The following is an 18,384-nucleotide window of genomic DNA, read 5'->3' on the forward strand; positions in this document are numbered from 1 at the left end:
TCTTTTGACCATAACTTCAAAAATACACCTTTATAATATTATGTAGTGACCAATATAATCATTTAAAAGGTATTATTTTGTACTTTATGACAGAGACCGTACTTCAAAATCTTCAAAAATGGACATATCGGTTTTTGCAAACAAACTCTTCACTTCTTCCATTGCAAATGAAATTAGCCGTTACTCTTATCAGCTGAATAAAGTCAATGTGTGTGTGTGTGTGTGTTTGTACGTATAGGGCTTATAGGGGGTGGGGCACTTTGGGGCTACTGTCTGGGGCCCCGTACAGGATAAAATAGCTGGCTTTGGTGTTTTGGATATCTCTGATGGGAACTACTTCCATTGCAAAAGAAATTAGCCGTGACCCTTTTCAGCTGAATAACACCATATTTGTGGGGCCCTTTGGGGCTACTGTCTGGGGCCCCGTACAGGATAAAATAGCTGGCATTGCTGTTTTCATGATAAGTACACCCAAAGGAACAATATCCACCAACTTTTGTCCGTGACCCCCTTCGGCTGAATAAATCCATTTTTCGGGGTCCCTTTTTGTGGCCCCTAGGCTTACGGTACAGGATGTGACTTGCCAGCAATTCATTTTATTGACCCTTGGCCGCATCCATACATGATGAGACCATCAAAAAGTGTGACCCTTTTCAGCTGAATAAATGCTCTGGGCCCCCGGTCTAAATCGATATAGGTGATTTTCACATATAATAGGATAGCGTTGTATCTTCGGGTTTGCATTAATTAGTACTAGGTGTTACAAAAAAAAACCACAAAACATTTCCCACTCTTGATGCTTAATAGCTCGAAAACTATATATCAGATAAAACTGTCATTGATATGAGCAATAGCTGAATAGTGTACATTTTAGTTGGAGGTGATTTGAATATGAAACCCTATATCAGTTTTATGAAATCCATGATTAATTTCAAAGTTAGGTTCCAGATTTTGGTCAAATTTTAACCCTCTGTACAAAACCTGAACTTTACACAGGAACTAATGACGTGTATGTGAGTGTGTACATGCAATGACCCTGAACAATGGACCTGGATACCACCTGTTCAGAGCTGTGCTCCAAGGCACATGAATGCTTTATTAATTATTCATGATGGATTACCTGGGCACTGCTAGTTTAAATTCCTAGCAAAGGGTGAAATGCATGCACATGAAAAAAGTAAGCACATGTTTCCATGTGCTTGCATACACCACTGAATAAAGACTAGCTGTGATAGTGGGATTTCTCATGAATAATGTAGCATTCAAATCCTGGTCATTGTCCAGGACCATTGATTGTCTGGGTGTCAACTACACATCTACTCCATCAAGGAGGTTTAATACATTAAAGTTCCAACTGGCTGCAATTATTCAAACAGTTGTCAGATTTCTATTGATGTACAAAAGAATTCCACAGGTGCACTTGTGCCTTTGATGATCGATGTTCCAAGCCGCCGTCTTGGTGAGCAATCTGAAGAACGTTATCATGATGTTGGCCTTATTTTGCTTATTTATTTATTTATTAAATGAAATGAAATATTACATAATGATAAAGCATGTAAAACAAAAGTCAAATCCGTCCAGAAATTTGCGCAAAAGTGTAAATCAGAGCTGTATCATGTGAAAATGTTTAAAACTGTACCATCCTGGAAAGCTGCTTTTATCACTTAGTCTTTTCCGCTTAATTTCCACAAATGAAACTAATATGGAATAATCTTGAAGTATAATTCTTTATTAATAGATATATCAGATTAGTGCCCGGGTATGCCCAGTCGAGTAATTTTCATCTTTATTTCAGCATTTTTTTGCTCAATTTCTATTCGCGCATCCTCGTGTCTGTACCACCTACCTTTTATAAGAAGGGATAGCGAAAAGTAATTACCATCACAAAGACATATCTTCCATTGAAAGGGGCTGGTGATTATGCAATGAGACATGAGTCAATTGTCTTCCTATCTGAAGCGGCAGATCCAGTTTGCCACATGCTTCAAATATTTTTGAGCGGCGGCTTCGAACATCTAGTAAAGGAAATAAGACGGTTGTGACTCCAGTTTCTAGAACCTCCTTGCTTCCATACATACCAATTGACTTCTGTGCAAAGTTAAAGTTTTGTACAGAGGGTTGATAATAGAGCAAAATCTGAAACCTAGCTGAAAAATTAATGTTTAATTTAATGAAACTGAATTATGCTGTCATTTTGAAATTGCCTCCAACAAAATTGTAAACTATTCAGCTATTACTCATATCAATGTCAGCGTTATTTGATATACAGTATAGTTTTTGAACTATTAAGGATCAAAAGTGGGAAATGTTTTTTGTAACGCCTAATATTTAGGGGTGTCATTTTCCAATATTTGTAATCGATATACGTGGTTTTTACATAGGATAGCGTTGTGTCTTGGAGTTTGAGTTGAGTTTGCATTAATTAGTATTTCGGCCCTTAATGATCGATCATTAAAATCCGTATTTTTGTGCCTCATTCTGTTCTACATTTTCTGAATTTTGAAAGCAAAATAAAAAAAAAATATGAATTCGATGATATTTCTATAAAATGGTTTTCCGAGTTTTTGCTGACTGCTGAGGTGAGATGCTTAAAGTAGCAAGTACTGAAGTAAACGTGACGTTAGTCATTCCTCGAAAGGATGGATTTACTTGATCGATATCTGTTTCGAGACGACTAAGTGGCCCAGGAAGAGAAACAGGCCCCAGGTGCTGTCATAATTCACCCTAATTTTCACCGCTAACGTTTTGTATTAGTGTGCATTAATTAGTATTTTGCGTTAGTTTGCATTAATTAGTAGTTCGCATTGAGGTTACATTGAGTTTGCATTAGTTTGCATTATAGTTTGCGTCAATTTAATAGTAGGACCCGTTTCTTAATCAGGGCACTACTGCAGCTGGGTATTCATGTACGTGGACATGATGTTCATGAGTGAATAGTTTTGTTTTTGTTTGTTTGTTTGTTTGTTGTTGCTGCTTTTTTTTCTAAAGTAGTAGTTTTGATTATATGTGTAGGCGCAAGGTTTGTCATCATCACTGAGCTCTATAAGAGTTCAGTGGTCATCACCGACAGCACCACCAACGCTAGCGCGTTCTGTGGCTTATACACGTCCAAGGCCGGAATTTTCATAGCGCCATCTGTATGTAGTACACGGCCAACATTCATACCGGCGTTATGGTATCAGCTGTGTGCATACAGCGAGTGTACTGTGGGGGTTGCAGTTTTCGTGAGTTGAGTGTAAACAGAGGCTAATACAGTAAACTGTAGGATATGAGTAAGTTGTAAACACTGCTAGTCGACGTATACGTAGGACGCTGAAAAGAATACTGACTTCATATTCAGAGGGCCAAAAGTCAGCGAGTTGTGTGTCATCCGTGGACGGACGGTAACATTTATTTACTTCGCCAATGAAACTTCTTTTGCTTTCCTCCCATTTGTCATTGATCAGCGCGCTTGCTTGTCGACCGAGGTGGTGTAAATACCGTCTGTTTCACCGTTGCAACAACATCATAGAACATAGAAGAGAACTAGATCTAGGAACAGCTTCGTAATATGGTACCGGTAAGTTATACAGCTATCAACAGGACAGTAGATTATCAAGTAGAACCTCTTTAACAGTTAATGCTTTTGATCTTTTGACAGAACGAAGGTTGAAAAATGTAGTCAGGACACAACCACACATAACAACACTAACAGTGCAAGGTGAAGTGCAGTCATTGTGCTGTGGGCAACCCAGCAGAAAGGGCCCACACACAATTTTGACCTCTAAAAGTTAGTAAAATATTAAATTCTCACATGTTTCAGCTTTTTTAAGATGTCAGTACGAACGAAACAACTTTGGCCATAAATAATATTTCTACTGCCGTAATTATTGCAATAAACATTGCTGTGAGCATGCAAAGAAATAACTAGAATTAGGGGCCTAACGTTAGAGGTTCTAGAAATGTGTCTAGAAAACTTCTAACGTTAGGCAGTTTGACATCGGGGTGCATACATTACTCATCAACATCATCATCGTAAACAACACTGCACACTGGTCCGACAGCTAGTCCAGGACCAGTAAAAATCACTGTCGGATTAGTAACTTTCAGGAATGGACCAGTAAAAAAGGACTAACTGGGTAGGCCTACACGCCTACCTAAGGCTAACAGTGATACTGGTCCGACGGACAAGTTGGACCAGTACCGTAGGAAAAATGGGTTATAGTGCAGCCCTGTCTAAATACACACATATTTCTGATGGAGGCACACATTCTGCTGAAAGCCAGCAAATGTGTTGAAGTTAATATCAGGGTATGCTGGCTTCTGTACTAAATGCTTCTGGGCCCTGTTGGTAGAAACATGACTTGCGATTGAACGCAACTTCACAAACGTAATCATGGTGTAGTAAGGGTACTAGATCTCGCGCAGGGACTTAATGGTCGCGCATAGCGAAACTGCGTATAGCAAGCAATATTACGCGTAGGACTAAGTGCAAAATTTGCCGATACGCCCATGGAATAAACATACCTGACAGCCGCTAAACATGAGAAGGAAGCAGGTAAGAAATTTTGATTTCGAACAAATTTTTCACTAAATTTCCAATTTTTTACCTTGCAATTTACCTACCTTAGCTTAAAATCTGTTTTAAGGATGTTGTAGCCTAGACGCGTCGTCTCGCTTGTCTGGTTCGTAGCCGATAGAATTCGTAATTTTCACGCATGAAACTACATAGGGCAGCTGCGCGACCTTTACCCCGAGAAATTGAGCGCATAAAATTGAGTCTGACATACAAAAATACAAACGACGACAGCGCACTACTCCGTCATGGTATCATCAGGAGATTCTGGGAGGTGATTTTTCTGCATTTTCGTGATATTTATTGAGAAATTCAGGTACGATTGTAGAATAATTTCTATACTAAGAGCATCACAAATTTTTGTGCGCGATATCTAGACCCCTCAACCATACATTTTGTAGTTGCGTGAAATAAAGACAAAGTGTCACCCGCAACTTTGACTGCGTTTGATCAGAATCAGTTGCAATGCTGCATTTGATATTTGCATTTGAAATTAAATGCTGGTACTTTCAGCAATGGAATTGTGTTTAAAAAGCAAAGAAAAGAGAGGATTTGTAGATAATTGCACTGTTAAATACTATTTCAAGGAGTGTTTGAAAGGGCAGCAAGTGAATGCACATGGTATGCTAATTGAAATGTTGCAAAATAGACATTCTTGTTAGCAATATATGGATTGATCTAAATCTCTGGTATGATTTTTGCCCTGAAACGTTGTGCATGAATGTAGTATAACTAGATTTAGGTCTAGATCTGAATGTCTAGTCACACAATTCTGCATTCCATATTGCTATGTGGAATACAAATGAATAAATAAATAAAAGAAATAAAGAAAAGAACCCACAAAACTAAATCATCAAAGGAAACAAAATTACCAGCCTGGATATGACTTTGTTGGACTTGCCATGTGCACTTGTAATATAGAAATGTGTTTTCACAGCTTTGGCCTTTAAAAAGTATTATTATTATTATTATTATTGTTATTGTTGTTGTTGTTGTTGTCGTCGTCATTATGATTATTATCATCATTATTATTAGATTATTATTATTATTATTATTATTATTATCATCATCATCATCATCATCTTTTTAATCTGAATTTTGTAAATTTTGTCAATGTAAGATAGCAAACTTTAGCAAGGACATACAGTTAACTGTAGGTCAAATTCTACAATTCTGTTTCCTCCTTTTTTCAGTTTTGAAAAGTTGTAATTGTGCAATGCATGCCATACCACACAAACATTACACATTTCCTTCTTGCTCATGATCCGCTGCCCCACCCAGGAGATGGGTACAGAGTTGGAGCGTCTCCAGCGAAGGCTGGTCGACTGGAAACACATCGTGGTGGAGGTGGACACTTGGCTGAACTGGGACCATGAGACTTATCCCTACATCATGTGCTGCGTCATCACCGTCATCTTTCTGTAAGTTGTGTGAAATGATGTGTGTGATGTGTGACATCTGCTCTTGAATGCACATTTCTCCTGCTTGTTTTGATACATATTTGCAGAAGAAATGTGAAGATGTCAGAATGAGGTCACATTTTGGCCCCCCTCTCCTTCACTTTGTCTTATGCTTCTTGCCTTCCACTCAGACTGTATTTCATCTAGTTTTCTCGTAATATGTTCAAATTCTACTTTTAACAAGTGTTTGCTTTGACAATCCATGGACAAAAACTTTTGGGACTGGTAGTCAGAGATACCCTCAAAGAAAAAGACAAGATAAGCACTTTGTGGTTTCAAAGCCACATTAAAGGTGCATAGTCCCGGTAGTGTAGAGGGCGCTGTTGATGAAACTGCCGATCACCGTTAGCATTGATACGAAGATTGCCAAAGTTTAGCTGTCATCAAGTAAAGCGCGTAGGTGTTGGTAAGTAACATTGCCTTGGTCGTCTTCTCTGCGCGTCACACAGTCTGTAGTAATGCCAGGGTGCGTGCATATGTGCTTCTTATCATGACATCACAAAAGAAGTTTGCTAAAGCCGTCATCCCCGCTCAGCCAAATCATGAGCCGTACTGTGATCGGACCACTGACTACAGTGAATCGGACTTCTTCGGACTCGGGGAAGTGGGTCACAGCGTCTGCGCTAAAGAGGAGTCGATAGCGCAGGTCTCTATAGGAAACTTGCGCCATGCGCCCGCGTACGCATTTGACTAAACCACCGGGACCATGTGCCTTTAAAAAGTGTTAACTTTGAATGGCAAGAATGTGTTCATTTTGAGTTGGTTTGTTTTCTGCACTAAATTTTTTCTTGGATGGGTATCTGCTGCTTAAAAGTTTGAAACAGTTGATGATGTGAGCTATGATGATGATTTCAGTGACAACAATGATCAATTGATAGATTAGGATAATGATAATGATTCTAATGGTGATGACTGAGGTGATGATGATGACTGTGGAATCAGTGACGATGATGAGAATGATAATTATGATGACAGTGATAGTAATGATGATTAGGATGATGCTACTACTGCTACCTTTAAAATCATGATGAAGGTACCCAGTACAATGTATTGCTACTGTTGCTATAGTGGTGTTAATGTTAGTGACACTACTAATAGTGTCTGATATCCCATGTCATAATGGTACTGTAAGTGTGATGATGTTGCTACAGTACTACTGACATTGATGCTGAGACTCCTACAACTTGTGATTGAGGAGCTGTTGTGGCTCTGTGGATAGACTCATAAGACTATTAATCACGAGGTCCCCGGTTCAAGTCCCCTACCTGGAGCTGTTGTGCCCCTGGGCAAGGCACTCATTGCCTTGTCCCATGGACACGAATTAACACTGTCCATCCCATGGTTGATTTCTTTCATGCAATTTATTGCTTCTGTGGAGGTCACATAAAAATGAGTAGATCTAATGCAAGTCAGGTCATACTACAGTTGAACCTCTATTATCCGGCCTCCCTTTATCCGGATCTCTCTATTATCCGGACGCAATCTCGCCGTGATTTTTTTTTAATAATTACGGGAAGAAAGGGGGATTCCCAACTCCTTGAGAACTCCTACCCAAACACACATGAATTACATATTACTTCCAATATGATTAACATACATTGCATCAAATTTCCTTCCAAATTGCTTACCTTCAGACATTTCAACATCCCGAAACATCCCCAAATGTAACAATGAAAAGGTTGCAGTATACACATTACTACATGTGGTACTACAATGGGCTACATCAGTACATGTGTATTGTATATGTACATGTATAAAGCATTGAGTCTCCCGTATCCGGCCAAATCCCTTATCCGGATGAGCCCCGGTCCCGACTTGTCCGGATACGAGAGGTTCAACTGTATAAATTTCGATAATGATGTGGTGATGTTGCATTGGTGTTTTTTTTTGTGCAGCTGATAATGTGTACTGCTTTAGCTGCAATGACTAATGATGATGATGAAGATGCTCTTAAAGGGTGTGTACAGTTCTGGTCGAGGTGAAGATTTAGCTTTTAACGTTTTGTGAGATATTCAGAAACCACTCTATGAGATGTCAAAGAGAGTGCAGTTCTAAGGGTATCAAAAGTTTATTTGATGAAAATCGGTTTTGAAATGGCTGAGATATCCAAAAACAAGGTGAAACGTAGAGATACTAATAAAGTTGGGGCATGTCGCCCTTTATTATTAGCACTATTTTGGATATCTCAGCCATTTGAAGACCAATTTTCATCAAATAAACGTTGAATCCTTCTTAAAATTACGTGCTCTTTCATATTTCATAAGAGGCTTTTCATTATCTCACTTAGGAATGTTCAAAACATGAATCCCTATCTCAACCAGTACTGTACAGTCCCTTTAATGTTGATACAGTGGCAATGATGAGGTTAGTGTGTATAAATCGGTATAGTTGATGCATAAGTGCTCCTTGAGAAGACAGTCATGATAACGATGAGGTAAAAACACATTGATAATAGCTGTTATTACGATCATTTGACCGTAATAGGACAAGTGATAAATTTTGCTCAGTAGAGCAATTGACTACATGGCTTTTCCATTGATCTATGACCACAGGTTTATTTGGCTGCTTCAACCCCCACTTCTCACCATTGCATCTATCTTTGTCATGCTGGTGTGTCTACTGGATTTCTTAGTGCCTAGCATGTTCAAAGAGTACTTCAGCAAACAGCCATGGTAAGTAATTTACACTCATCCAACTGTCCTTGTAATGTCATCAGAGTCCCTGACATACACACACACACGCACACACACAGTGATATATGTACAAATAGTCCTTCCACTTGCCTGAAAGCCTTCTTTTTTCGTCCAAGAGGCCCACATTTTTTACAGGCAAGTGTCTGTTAAAAGCTTATTCTGTTTGCTCAAAAGTGAGCTTTAGTCGCTGTAAAAGTGTATAATTTCGCGCACTGCCGAGTAAGAAGAATTTTGCATGGTTTTAATCTAGAGGAATCAAGACATTACAAAGTGGTGCATATAGCAAGCAAAAATGTTTGCATACTTTGATTTTCATGCTAGTTTCTGATCGCACAAAATGTGTGAAAATTCCACACTGCAAAAATTTACACTCTCCCAGTACACTAGGCAAGTTGGCAATTAGAAATTTGTTTTGTCGTGCAGTGTTGTGGAGGGTATCATGGTCTTGTGATCATAAGATTGTGGGTGTAGGCTGTAGCCTGCCTGCAAGCCACTTGCCTAATGTAGGGGTTGGTAGTCCCAACACTTCACCAACAAGATGCAGAGTAGTCTATGTCACAGGCCCTCTTGCTGTAGTAATTCTCCCTATCGCATATAGCCGATATCAAGGGATATCACCTTGCGATACCAATATCTCATCAATCGCTTTTGGGACGTATACTTCCGGTTTTACGGTTCTCGAAAATCGTGCCAAAGATCCTACGTAGTGTAGGATCTTTGATCGTACATTCCTTTCTAGAAATGTCTCGAACAAATATGCGAGTTTGACTTCAGGACAAAGTGGTCTTTCCTGCAAAGCAGATTTTTCCACGCTCTCCGCTGAACGTTGTCTGTTGGGAACTCAGCCATGTCGCATCCTTCATCTATGGATATTTTCCATAATCATGTCATTTGGCATCATCAGCCCAGCATTGGGCCGCTTCGCAGAAGAATCCCATTTATCAAATGTAAAGTTACAGATTAGAAAATAACTCTATTATTCGCGAGATTATAAGACAGAATTTGATGCAATCTATGAATACTAGCTAGTACTTCGGTGTCCAATGTGCATAAAAGCGTACATTCACACATCGTGCGTTCATAACCGGAAGTTTATATCCCAAGAATTAAAGGTAAGAAAATTAGAGCGCCACACGCGTTCGGATTCGGAGAGCTGTAATGCAATAGGGAAAATTCCAAGCCAAGGGAGGAGAGGGTTGTTACTTGAGACTTTAGTCAGGCCATTTGTGAGAGGCAAGTCCCAGCCAAAGAGCCTGTAGAGACCTGTCCGAGTTTCTTAGGAAGTTTCACCTTCGAATAACCAACATTTTGCTACCAGTGTTTGGTAGCAGACACCATGCCCAGTCAGCAGAGCTCTACTCAAAGAGGCTTGTGCATTATACATTTTGCAATGTCAGCAAAATGATAGCAATTTCATCGGTCAAAGTGACAGGCTGCATTATCCTACAGGAGTGATGTGCCAGCCATTAGTTTAAAAGCTTTCTGCAAGCTCAATCTTACTCGCATTCATGGATCTTTAAAAGGCCCTCACATTCATGAGTGTAGCTGCAGCTTTCTTTGCTCCCAATTCTCGGTATCGCCAGTACCTAGGTGAGGTGCGCAGAGCAGCGTTTAGATGCAGCATGGGATAGCTCAGGGGACAAACTTGCCCCGGTTTTGGCTGCATGTGCACTCACGTCACGTTCTGTCTTTAGCCAGGGGTATTTTTGCTTAAGATTTCTTCGCTTTCTATCATATGACCAGCACATTGAAGCCTTGCAGTAGTGAACCATGACTCTAGTGACCGCAAATCAGTAAAATTTAGAAACTTTCAAATCTTCTAAAGCTGAGTTATAGCCAAGAAAAAAAAGGAGTAACAACGTAAAAACAGAAAAATAACTCCATTGAATCGTATGGGAACTGCGACGCGCGCAAGACAACCGGAAGCGACAATGGCACCGAGGAATCCCACAGTGCATCTGTGACAGGGCTCTTCAGCGTGTGCAGAATTTTTCTGCGCATTGGGGATACCGAGAATGGTTGGCACTGACTACAGTTGGAGGGGCTTTGCAAAAGGCTAGGTGCAGCAGGATGTTGCATTGGCTGCCAATTTCTCCAGACACTTTTAAAGATACCAGGCAGCTTTATAGTGTAAAGGAATAACTCAAGAACAGAGAGTGCTGACACTTCACAGATTTTGCATGTCCACTGACTTGTTGGCTGTGGGGGAGTAATTAAAAAAAAAAGCATTTTGAACAGTAATTGTGTGAACTGACGAGGTCATGTGACAGGGTTTTTAAGTGCAGTTAATACTTTTATCATCATACCCAGTCATGAAATAGTGAATGATTTAATGAAAAATGTGTCATTCACATGTACTCTTATCGGAATCTAGCAAGCCTATGTTCTGTCTTTGTAGTTTGGATTGGAAAGTACAGTATATCGATTCCTTTTCCTAAATATATAGCATGAAATCACCTTCGACTCAGGAACAGTTTCTGGCAAATCTGTTATGTGTGTATATACTCTGTGAGACACTTTCTGATATTTTATTGCAGTGTTCAAAAAACAAAGGTCAGTTTCACATTAGACGTAATATGTGAAGTCTTAAGTGATTATTTCTGGAAAATGGCGATGCTTGCATAGTGTCCCATGTACGAAATCATAAACAAGTGATGTTCCCCAAAATTAGCCCATTGTGGAAAAGCATTCTTGCTTACATTTTTAAGTTTTACAGTGTGTCAGGAATTGGTAAATGGAATATCCTAACTGTCACATGCTTCCCCCTGCTGAAAACAAGAGGCTTGGTAAGGTCTTGATATCCAGTTTCTCCATCACCGTCAATTTTTACCCTCCCTCCCTCCCTCGCTCTGTCCTTCGACTATCGTGTAAACAGGAATCATCAGGTGTATTGTATGAGACAGAAGTGTTGGTTGCCAAGCACACACAGGGCTGCTTCACCACAAATCCTCGTCTGAGTTATAAATAGAATGCAGAGTTTTGGGGAAGGGGAAGGGAGGCCGTATGCTGTCACAGCCACATGATGCGCACATGAGCAAATATTTTTAGTGGTTTATGATATGAAACATACTTTGTGTATATACTTTCAGGAGAAAAGAGTTGGGGGGGGGGGGGTAGAAAAGTGATCATAGCAACAGCATTGAGTCTTGTGTGTAGTGAATGCATGAATGTTTGTCACAGTGTTATGACCTTACTCATATCCTGCTGTTGTCAGATAGAACTCAGTTAAATGGACTACCCCCTTATTTTACAGAGGATCTTTCAAAGCAATTTCCTGTATAATCCTTCCTTTAATCTACAGCTGTGCACCACAAAAGGGCTCTGTGTGTTTGCAACAATTAGTTTACACAACAGGTCAAAGTTAGAGGGTATTCCTGCATGTCAGTATCATACGTACAGTAGTGTGGAAGAAGTGCTCCATTGATTTGACTTAAAGTGAAATTATGCCCCTCAATATTTCAAGTTTCATTGACCTTATGGAAAGTTATACTAAGTTATTCAGTTACACAAGTTCTATTGATGTCCTATCATTTGGGAAAATAACAGCACTTTGCAGGGGAAATTACTTCAGTGACTTCAATAAATAGAGTAGACCTGGGCCCCGTTTTATCAAAAGACAAAATCGATTAAAAATTTCCTTACCACACAGGCTGCCATGGACTTACAGTTGAAATCAACTTTATAATAAATTTTAACTCTTCATAAAACAGGGTCCTGGTACATGTAAATCAAACAGAACAGTGGAGGTTCCAATGAAAATCAGACATGAAATAAAAAGTTATGGAACTTTAGAATTTTATCTGTTTCATGAAATGCATTTGAAGTAGATGAGATGATGATATTTTTCTTTTACTAACCAATATGACAGTTGCGAGGAAATGACATAATCATTTCAGCTAATTAGCATAAGTTATTCAGTAATGTCACCCTTTTGTGCACATGTTGAAATTCCTAAAATTTGCTTTAGAACCTTGAACTTGTTTTATGTCTTAATTTCACTTAAACTTGAAGTGTTCTGTTTGTGTGATTGTAATTTATGTTATGAAGTCTATCTTATTAAAGGACAAGTTCACCTTCATATACATGTGCATTTGAGTGAAAGCAGCAACATTAGCAGAACACATCAGTGAAAGTTTGAGGAAAATTGGACAATCCATTCAAAATTTATGAATTTTTGAAGTTTCAGTTGTGCGATCGCTAGATGTGAGGACTACTACAGCTTGTGATGTCATATGTGTACAACGATATAAAGAACGAATAAAGAAAATTCGACATATTTTCACTTTTCTCGCATAACAAAAGAACACTTGACTTCTCTCTTTCAGAAGGCAGGGGGAATAATATTACCCTTAACATATGTCAGTAACAAGTCGAAGAAATGAACACTTTTTTCAAAAAGAGAAGTTTTGTGAAATTCTCTTTTTATTTTTTTTTATATCGTTGTACGCATATGACATCATACACTGTAGTAGTCTTCTCATCCAACAGTGACTGTGCAGATACTTTGAAAATTCATAACTTTTGAATTGATTGTCCGATTTTCCCCAAACTTTCTCTGATGTGTTCTACAAATATTGATGCATTCACTCAATCCACATGTATATGAAGGTGGACTTGTCCTTTAACATTGAATGGCTTTTTAATTCATAGTTTATGTACTTTCACTTTCTGCAAAACAAATAGGTTTGTGTTGTGTGGGGTTTCAGTTTCCTTGTCATGTACATTACAAGCCTACATTTGTGGAAAGGAAAATTATCAGCTCTGTGATTGACTGTGACTCCACAAATCAAGTACATGGCTTCAACTGCACAATTTTGTTTGGCTCAAAGCCAAGATGCACTATCTATTTGTATTATCTACAGAAAAATAACATACATAGTGTACCTGCTACAGGCCTCAGCATTTCCGAATGAACTGATGGAGGAAGTTTGTAAGGGAGAGGATATTTAGAGATGTTCGTTAGACTTGCCTTATGTTAGCCTCACAATATTCACTTTTTTCCCCAACTTTGTTGTCATTTTAATTTTTCTGTTTCTTTACAGGTCAGCTTATAAGCAGGAGAGATATGAGAAGTGCTGCAAGCGCCTCCTGTCGACCAGAAACAGCTGCATCGCCCTCCTTCATTGGGTTGTGAATCTGAGGCAGGCAAGACCCACTCATGTAAGTGGTTTAGAAATTTCATGTGAATGGGGCCATGGAAAATAAGCTGAGAGTGATATAGGCTTAAAGTTAAATACAACACCCAAACTGAGTCCCATGCTCAGCAGTTCATCATAACATCAAAGGTAAAAACATTCTACCAATAAGACTAAACATGGAAATTATCCTATGACTGTTTTATAGGTCTTGTCTAACAATTTAAAGATACCAATGACTTAATGGCTGAATGAGCTAAAATGAAAGACAAAAACTGGCTTCTTAAAAGTCATAATTGATCACACATTTCAGTTATGTTCACCTGGTGGGGAGTTGTTGTTTTTTTTTTCATAATTGTATGAATAAACAGCCACACAAATGACCGACAGTGATATCAAGAAAGTGTCCTCTTTCAGGGAAGAGAATTTACATTGTATTCTACAGCTATTATTCCATGCTCATGACTGTATTTGCCAGTGGAACCTTTATCAGTGATGCATCCTTCATTTATTGTAGTTGTCATATCAATTGTGGTATACATATACATGCATGCTTCATCCAAGACTGACATACTTTCTCCCCTTGTGTCATCTTCTAGTACTTCCTTGGAGCTTCCATTCTGCTGCTTTCGATCGCATTTTTGGGAAACGCAATTCCTGGCCTGTTACTTGCTTATTTTCTAGGTGAGTCTCCATTATAAGCGTAAAGTGAAGCCTTTTACCTATGGTGGTTACAATGATGGTAATGATGATCATGTTAGGGATGATGATGAAAATGATGAAGGTGTTGAGTATGATTTTTTGAGAATGATAATGATAATGGTGACTTTGATAGGGGTCATGAAAATGATGACCATGATGAAAACTATGATGATTTAAGTGACAATAGTAATGATCAATATAAACAACAGTAACAGTGCTATATGAAATTATCCATGCTGTTTTAGTCATGATAACGAGCTATATTATGTAGATTTGTTTGGTGCCAGTATTTGGTAGACACAAACCTCTACTGCTGACCGTGTTTTGTGTTTCCTTATTTTTTGCCTTTCTTCCAGCCATATTCCTTGTCCTCCTCCCCGGTCTGGTGTACCGAGGCATCATGGCCAAATACTTCGCCTTGCTGCTACAGGTCTTTGTGGATCTCATGAAAGGACACAGAAAAAAGGACTGATGCAGGGTAACCCACCACCAACTCCCTGCCAAAGTTGCAATAGCAAACTGTAATGTATAATTCCTCACACATTCCCACAGGGGGCTGGGCAGAATGGACAGACTCTGCAATGTCCACTTGGCAGTGACTAGTGGTCATTGGACAAACTGTGTGTGATTGGACATTTTGTTGGTGTGACGAGAACAGCGTTTCCCAATTTGCAATGGGACAGAATTCTCAGTTCATATGTTTCCACTGCATGTTGCTACATTATGGCTTCAAAGTATGTCTTAGAAAGTATTTGAGCTTTACATGCACAAGTTGGTATCATGTAGCAAGTTTTCTTCTTCTTCTTCTTCTTCTTCTTCTTCTTCTTCTTCTTCTTCTTCTTCTTCTTCTTCTTCTTCTTCTCCTCCTCCTCCTCCAGCAACAGTTGAAAGTTTTACATCTACAGTTAGCACAATTCAAGTGTATAATTTTCATGTTGGTTGTATGATCAGCCATATGTGAAATGTACACTCGAAAGAATCAGCCATTTTGTGTGGAAACGTAGCATACAGCACTGTACTCGGTCTTGTCTTTTCTACCGGAAAGAAGCTGGCATGTACAGTGTAGCTACTTCTAAAGGTGAACACACTTTCTTGTCAATGCACGACACTGGTAGATTCTTGTACACATGGACTGTCAAACTTACAAAACCACAGTCTACTTCAACATCCTCCTTGTTGAACCAACACACTTTTCAAAATATGATCACTTCATTGAACGCATCCCCGAGATACAAATTGCCTTGCAAATAGATAATCTTAAATGGGTGCACCACTGTTACAACAATCCTCCGATATCTGTGAGATACCATCTGTGGCACTGCTCCTATTGGCTAGATCAAACTGCAAAAGTGTGATTAGAAACCTCTTCAAACCATCTACTGATATCAGTGGATTGTGGTGTGAAAATTGGAATGGTTTGCAAAACAGGGCCATTGCTTGCACTCCCTGAGCATTTTTTTGGAAATACTATGAGCACTTCAAAGTGAAGAAAGGAGGTATGTGCAAGGGGCAGTATGTTGTGATTTTGTGGCATCATTAGTTATTGCCACATAGATTTCTTTCTTGTCAAAATTGCCAGTAATAAAGGTCACAGTAAGTAAGCAAAGACATTCTTTATTGGATGAATGGCAGGTGTATGAAGTAATTCAGACAGAAGATTCTTCAAAGGTGTCTTCATGAGCTGAACATGTACTTTCAATATGAAAGAGTCTATGAAAGAATTTAAAGAGTGGTTGTAGTAGTTATGCAGAGACATGAAATTCCTCTGCGTTGGACTAATTACTTGTATTTGCTATTAAAAATGTTGAGTTAATCTGTTATAAGAAAGGAAATTAGAAATGGGACTTAAACATAAGCTTATACGAACTTCATGTTTAGATGCAGACATGTTGTGTTCCGACATGATTCATGTGTGTGGGGTCTAACCTGTCTTTAGTAGCCACTTGTCTCTGACAACTTCCTGTTGTAGTGTCCTCTAAAACTTCCGTGCCACCCACCCCCCCCCCCCCCCCCCCCCACAAAAAAAAAAAGCAGTGTGTAATTGTTAGATCCTTTGTAGAGTGGACACCTACCAGTTTAGGTCAACATCGCTTCTTCTGTTATAAATATGTAATTAATTTCTCATTGTGTAAAACACCTAATGCCCATCATTTCCCCTATGATTAAAAAACAAATTAGAAAGTGATGAGATGAGTATCATTCAGATTCAGATTGCTTCTGAGTCCAATTTTTGTTTTCAAGTGCTCTTTTTTCACAGTTATGTGTACAGTGCACTCCCGTTACAACGAACACGGTTATAGCAAAATTTCGTTATAACGAAGTAAATCTTCTGGTCCCAAAATTATCACCATTAAAGTCTATGGTACAAAATTCGCTTATAACGAACACGGTTATAGCGAAATTTCCGTTATAACGAAGTCTTTTCCGAGAACAACAGACAAAGAAAAACAAAGAAATGTGCTCCGTTACAACAAAATGCGAATTGCTTTCGAAAACACGTAGCGGAACAAGCATTTATAGCATCTCTGCATGGGTGAACGCTTCACACTACTCTGTGTTCGCTCCTTGTGTCACGCACAGTTTCTGAGGGGAACTTGCGTTTATTATTGTAATACAGTTATCCCATCACATTTCACATAGCTTTCCAGTGTACACTATGATGAGTATTCAGCAAAAATAATATATATATACGTGGTTCCTTGTTTTCGTTGTATATTGTATTTGTTCGGTTATAACGAAATTTCGTTATAACGAAAGAAAACTGCCGGTCCCGAGCATTTCGTTATAACGGGAGTGCACTGTATTTACATCCCAGCAGCAACATAACTGTCTGAAGGATATTTTGTGCATATGCATGTGATTACTTATATTATGATGATGCAAATACATTTGTATTGAAAATGGCTTGCAATGGGTTAATTTCAATGTTGAATTTAGTTGCTTTCTATAAAGTCCTTACAATACATCGGTTTGACTTCGGATTGCATGGTGCATTGTAACGAGTCACAATATTTATATGTGACAGATGATTATCGTTTGTATGTGCGTGTGTTTGTACTGACAACAGTATCACCATTCTCCAGAAAGGAAAAAAACAACAACAAAAACTCGCTCAGGTGCAATTGTAAATATTATACATATGTATACTGTATATAATTGGATTATATTCAAACGAAATGCTGATATTCATTCCATCCCATGTCCTGCAAGTTGCAAAATCAGAAAGAAATATCAAGAAAAGATATGTTATCAAATTTATGTATATATTGATCACTCCAGTTTTGAAAACAGGATGTTGGGTAAAGTTGTTCTGTACTGTTATTTGAATATGTTGATTTTGTTAAATGTATGAGCAATATAGTTTGTGTGTGTGTGTGTGTGTGTGTGTGTGTGTGTGTAATCTGTGATAAGGGCTCACCATGTACCCAGTGCATCAGGAAACCTGACACTAAGGAAAGGGTGAAGACTGGTATTCTAATCACACAGAAGACACATTATCAATAAGCCAGTTTACAGTTACCAATAGTCCGCAATTACCTCTGAACCGCAGACTTTTCAAAACATTGATTAATAATCTGTTGATTAAAAGAGCAGTTAAAAAAAGCCAAGCAGAGAGAGGTAATTTGCATGTAAAGTGCAGCATAAATGGCTGTTTGAATTTGGTTGAAAAGAATATACATTGTATATACATCATTCATCTGTATATTGCAGTATGCACTTGTTCACACCTGAATATTTATAACGTACCCAGTTCCCATGAAGGCCTGTCCAGTTTTCCAAATACCTCGCTTACAAGTCAGCTTCAAGAGAAGGTTAGCAATGGCTTTTATCTGCACATG

At 38.8% G+C, this 18,384-nt stretch overlaps 1 protein-coding gene across 1 annotated transcript; it reads left to right on the top strand.

The window, feature by feature from the left end:
* The first annotated feature begins 4,522 nt into the window (after positions 1 to 4,522).
* Positions 4,523 to 15,205, top strand: LOC139721981 (ADP-ribosylation factor-like protein 6-interacting protein 1). Its single transcript, XM_071633308.1, has 6 exons — positions 4,523 to 4,537; positions 5,837 to 5,976; positions 8,568 to 8,687; positions 13,751 to 13,868; positions 14,443 to 14,527; positions 14,902 to 15,205. The coding sequence occupies exons 1-6, from the start codon at positions 4,523 to 4,525 to the stop codon at positions 15,015 to 15,017; spliced, it is 594 nt and encodes a 197-aa protein (XP_071489409.1). The 3' UTR covers positions 15,018 to 15,205.
* Positions 15,206 to 18,384: the final 3,179 nt, after the last annotated feature.

This window comes from Diadema antillarum, unplaced genomic scaffold (assembly GCF_040938485.1).
Source record: "Diadema antillarum isolate AM-2024a unplaced genomic scaffold, OU_Dant_1.0 scf00000154, whole genome shotgun sequence".
NCBI lineage: Eukaryota > Metazoa > Echinodermata > Echinoidea > Diadematoida > Diadematidae > Diadema > Diadema antillarum.

Coding starts and splice junctions, on each gene's coding strand:
- LOC139721981 (XM_071633308.1), top strand. Junction 8,688..13,750: donor TACTTCAGCAAACAGCCATG/GTAAGTAATTTA, acceptor GTTTCTTTACAG/GTCAGCTTATAAGCAGGAGA. Junction 14,528..14,901: donor GTTACTTGCTTATTTTCTAG/GTGAGTCTCCAT, acceptor CCTTTCTTCCAG/CCATATTCCTTGTCCTCCTC.